Source organism: Penaeus chinensis, chromosome 6 (assembly GCF_019202785.1).
Source record: "Penaeus chinensis breed Huanghai No. 1 chromosome 6, ASM1920278v2, whole genome shotgun sequence".
Lineage (NCBI taxonomy): Eukaryota > Metazoa > Arthropoda > Malacostraca > Decapoda > Penaeidae > Penaeus > Penaeus chinensis.
Window position 1 is genome coordinate 560,607 of NC_061824.1, and position 5,720 is coordinate 566,326.

The 5,720-nt window shown below is 37.8% G+C and overlaps 1 protein-coding gene across 1 annotated transcript in view; it reads right to left on the reverse strand.

Annotated features, from left to right (window-relative positions):
• The window catches only part of LOC125026511 (probable cyclin-dependent serine/threonine-protein kinase DDB_G0292550), a 6,439-nt gene continuing 719 nt past the window's right edge, over positions 1–5,720 (reverse strand). The window contains exons 2-3 of the mRNA XM_047614998.1: positions 5,095–5,720; positions 1–458 (exon numbers count right to left, since the gene is read on the reverse strand). The exon at positions 5,095–5,720 is cut by the window's right edge and continues 565 nt beyond it. Coding sequence (XP_047470954.1) covers positions 16–458; positions 5,095–5,720 — 1,069 coding nt within the window. The 3' untranslated portion in view covers positions 1–15. The remainder of the gene's footprint in view (positions 459–5,094) is intronic.

A 5,720-nucleotide genomic window follows, 5' to 3' on the forward strand; every position in this document is an offset into this window, starting at 1 on the left:
GAAGCGAATAGGACTTTAGAAAGGAGCGCCGTAGGAGGCAGCCGGAGCGGCAGCTCCATTGCCGTTTCCGTTGCCATTAAGACCATTGCCGTTGCCATTACCATTGTACCCGTTTCCATTGCCATTCAGGGCGCTTCTTCCATTGCCGTTGCCATTACCATTTACACCATTGCCGTTGCCATTACCATTGTACCCGTTTCCATTGCCATTCAGGGCGCTTCTTCCATTGCCGTTTACGCCATTGCCATTTACATTGCCGTTTAAACCATTGCCGTTGTATCCGTTTCCGTTGCCATTAACACCATTGCCGTTGCCATTACCATTTACACCATTGCCATTAACAGCATTGCCGTTGCCATTACCATTGTACCCGTTTCCATTGCCATTCAGGGCGCTTCTTCCATTGCCGTTGTATCCGTTTCCGTTGCCATTAACGCCATTGCCGTTGCCATTACCATTTACACCATTGCCGTTATATCCGTTTCCATTTCCATTGCCATTGAGTGAGCTTCTTCCGAAGCCGTTGCCATTGGATCCATACCCATTGCCGTTGAGACCATTTCCACTGACACCGTTCGCCCCGTTGCCATTTGCAGCATAGCCGTTCCTGCCATTGCCATTGGAGACTCCGTTGCCATTGCCATTAGCGCCGTTGCCGTATGAGCGATATCCATTTCCATTGGTTGCTCCGTTGCCATTCCTTCCGTTTCCGTTGGCTCCATATCCGTTTCCGTTTCCGTTGAGGATGCCGTTGGTAGCGGCAGCATAAGCATAACCGGCGTTGGGAACGACTCCGATGAGTTCGTTGACGGAGTAGAAGCTCTCAGCTTGAGAACAGTCCACGTTGAACCACCAGTCACATACCAGGTACTGCTGGTTGAAGATGGTACCGTTGGGGCACAGGAACGAGTCCTGTTGGCGCCTGAGGGCGCGGTCCTGGCAGATATGGAACACCTGGCAGCCGGCTTGAGTGTCGGCGTAATAACCTTGCACCGCCTGGGCATCGCAGGAGAAGCCGGTGTCGGGCACGGAAGCCAAGATGGGGTAGTCCTCGCCGGGGACGCCGCCCCCGGGAATGTTCTCGGCCAAAGCGGCAATCTCAGGATCTACTACATATCCGCCATTTGGCAGTCCGTAGGTGTTGCTTGGTGCAGAGTAACCATTATTTGGGGCACCAAAACCGTTGTTTGAGGCTCCATTCAAAGCTCCAACGCCAAAACCGTTTGGTGTCCCGTAGATGCTGGAAGGCAGTATCTCTGCGGAGATAGTGCTCAGCAAACCTAAAACGTAGAGAAAAGTGCATTTAAAAATCTGTAATCTATTGGGGAACTTTGTGTACTTAACTGTTTCTTGAAGATATACTCACCACAAAGAAGTATTATTCTCATGATAATCCCTTTTAAGTACAACACGAAGACTAAAATGTGGAGATTGTGGAGAAAAAAGGTAGTGCGATGCGTGAAGCTCACTCGACCCGACTTTTATACTTGAGTTCAGCGATTGCTCCGCCCTCTGTTGCACTCTCTCTATTTCAGCAATTTCTTGATTATTTATTGAAAGAAAGGAAGGGATTTTGATCTCACGTTTTGGTCACGGAAAAAAATAATACAAAGGCTGGTAAGTAAATTGCATTCACTAAGAGGATGTTATATCCATTTCGAAATTTAGCAAAGGGTGACACAGATATTGATTTTGTTTTTTTTTACAATTTTACTGCACGCACCCACACTCGGGTGCATATGTTTAATGAATAGTCTACGCGCTCATGAATTGGATATAAATATAAACTACTATATACTCTATATATCTGTATGTGTGTGTGTGTGGGGGGGGGGGGGATGTATATGTATGTATATATAATATGTATGTGCACATACATATATTTCTAATTGTGTGCGTGAGTGTGTGTTTCTATATTTATGTATATATACACATCACATGTTACACACATGTATATACATATAAATAGATAGATATAGATATATGTTATATACCACACATACACAATGTATATATGCGTGTGTGTAGGTGTCTGTGGGTACACACACACACTCACACACACACACATATATATGTACACATGTATAAATACATATATGTATGTGTAAGAGTGCATAGACATACTCGTATGTGTATGTATATAGGGACATGGTAATATGAATAAAGATATAAGCAAATAAATCATATATATCCAAACACACACGTATCTGTCTATGTATGTATCTAAATGCACATGTACAGTTATATATGTATATATATATGTGAGTATATGTGTGTGTGTGTGTGTGTGTGTGTGTGTGTGTGTGTGTGTGTGTGTGTGTGTAACGTATACATGCATATCATGTGTATGTACCATATATATGTACATATATATATATATATATATATATATATATATATATATATATATGCATTTATACATATGCCTTTATTACACAAACATATACATATTCATGTATAAGTAACCTATATATAAATGTCAATAAACACACACACACACATTTCTTGGCATGCACGTTAGTATACATATACGCATACATGTTTGTGTGTGTATGTACATATTACTAGCAGTCGTAGCACACACACTTATGTATAAATACATACCTACATACATGCATACATATATATATATATATATATATATATATATATATATATATATATATATATATATATGAACCGCGTTCATGTTGACAAATGTATAAAAGGTATGAATGAGAATGAATATCTTTACAATACAAGAGATGTATTTTAAATACATCTCTTGTATTGTGAAGATATTCATTCTCATTCATACCTTTTATACATATATATATATATATATATATATATATATATATATATATATATATATATATATATGTGTGTGTGTGTGTGTGTGTGTGTGTGTGTGTGTGTGTGTGTGTGCGTGCGTGTGTGTGTGTGTTTGTGTGTGTGTGTGTGTGTGTGTGTGTTGGAAAGGTATAAGTTAAAATGAATATCTTCATAATACAAGAGATGTACTTGACCAGTTTCGACTATATCTCGTCAGACACACACACACACACAAATTTATATTTTTCTTTTTTGGACGAATATATAATCGAAACCGTTCAAATGCATCTCTTCTATTGTGAAGATCATCATTCCCATTCATACCTTTTTCTACATTTGTCAAAATGAATACTTATGTCTATGTATATATATATATATATATATATATATTTACATATATATACACACACATACATACCAACACGCACATATGTATATCTATCTGTCTATATATCTATATACAGACATACATACATACATATATACACATATATATACATATATACATACACACACATATATGTATATATATATATATATATATATATATATATATATATATATATTTATATATATGTATGTGTGTGTGTGTATGTGTGTATGTGTGTATGTGTGTGTGTGTGTATGTGCGTGTGTGTGTATGTGTGTGTGTGTGTGTGAGTGCTAGGGCTATAAATTTCCATTATTTATTCAAATGCTTGGTATATGTATAATACCACGTACGCAAAAGATGTGTTCATTGCAAGAAATATAGGAAAGATGTAAATAAGAATGAATAAAGGAAGATATACTTGACCGATTTTAATTACATATTGTCTTTGCATTTATATTTTCCACGAATATATACTCAAAACAGGTCAAATACTTCTCTTGCGCTATGAAGCGATTCATTCTCTTTTCTACCTTTTGTATGTGCATAAAAACAACAAAAAACGAAGAGATATGCACACGCATATGAACGGTTATATGTATGAATATATACATACATATATGATATATATACAGATATACGTAATCATACATACGTTAATTTGCGGATCATTATTCACTATGACTTTTTACCGTAGTTATATTTATTCCATGTTAATCTGCCTTGCCATGAGCGGTACTGGTTCTGTTTTCGCCACTGATTATGAAGACAGTGTTCTCTGAAGGCGCCTAGAAAATAAAATTATATTCGTAGGTGCCCGTGTTTTGTTTTCCCTGGTAAGGTTATATTTTATAATTTATGCACATATACAGACACATATGATGTGAGTATGTATGTATCTGCTTACATATACTTACCATCTATATATACATATATACATACTTATATATATATACATACATATATATATATATATATATATATATATATATATATATATTATGAATATCTATGTATGCATGCCTTTATCTATATACATTCATGCAAAGGAACGTCCATACACACACACTCACATATGTATAACTGTATACAGTACTTATGTGGGTATATATTCGTCTCTGTTCTTTATCAGTTGGGTCACATTTGATGCCTTTTTCCTGAAAATATAAACTTTACATATGTAGTTCCTACTTTTTGTATTTTGTATCAGATAAAAGCAGAGGGTTTCCATTTTTAAAAAGTAAAATATGATTGTGGCAGCCATGGATTTGCTTATACAGATACACACACATAAAGGAATATAAATGTATGTAAATATATACACGTGTGTAAAAAGCTGTAGAAATTAAAGAAGAGGAAATATATATATAAACTTTGTATATATATATATATATATATATATATATATATATATATATATTGTGTGTATATAAAACTATGAATGTATGTTTGTATACGTGAAAACACAGGTATGATTGTGTTCATGTGTGAACTTTCTCCAAGACAACAAGATGTATTAATGCTAATGTACTTTTCTGAAAGCCCCTTCTACGAAAATATCCGCGTACCTTCTAAGGACCACCTTCAGTAACTTAGTCATCTACATAAGGAATAGGCTCTAAAGAAGGTGGAATCTTTTGCTGTTATTGCAGTTTTGGGTTAGAAAAAACAGTGGAATTAGTGCGGCATTTATTGTTGCAAAAATATAGATTCTCTGCCAAGCGCTGAAATATACATGCGATTCGATGAGGTTTGTGGCGACTGAGAGGAAAGCCGGTTTAGGAAGCGAATAGGACTTTAGAAAGGAGCGCCGTAGGAGGCAGCCGGACCGGCAGCTCCGTTGCCATTGTATCCGCTTCCGTTGCCATTACCGTTTACACCATTGCCATTGTATCCATTTCCGTTGCCATTAACACCATTGCCATTGTATCCGTTTCCGTTGCCATTAACGCCATTGCCGTTGCCATTACCATTAACACCATTGCCATTGTATCCGTTTCCGTTGCCATTAACACCATTGCCGTTGCCACTTACACCATTACCATTGTATCCGTTTCCGTTGAAGGCGCTTCTTCCATTACCATTACCATTTACAGCATTGCCGTTATATCCATTTCCATTACTGTTGCCATTCCTTCCATTGCCATTGTACCTGTTACCATTTCCATTGCCATTCCTTCCATTGCCGTTACCATTGGATCTATATCCATTGCCGTTGAAACCATTTCCATTGACACCGTTCGCTCCATTGCCATTAGAAGCATAGCCGTTCCTGCCATTGCCATTGGAGACTCCGTTGCCGTTTCCATTAGCAACATAGCCGTTCCTGCCATTGCCATTGGAGACTCCGTTGCCGTTGCCATTAGCAGCATAGCCGTTCCTGCCATTGCCATTAGCGCCGTTGCCGTTGCCGTTTGAGCGATATCCATTTCCATTGGTGGCTCCGTTGCCATTCTTTCCGTTGCCATTGGAAGCGTATCCATTAGCTCCGTTCCTTCCGTTTCCGTTGGCTCCGTTTCCGTTGGCTTCATATCCG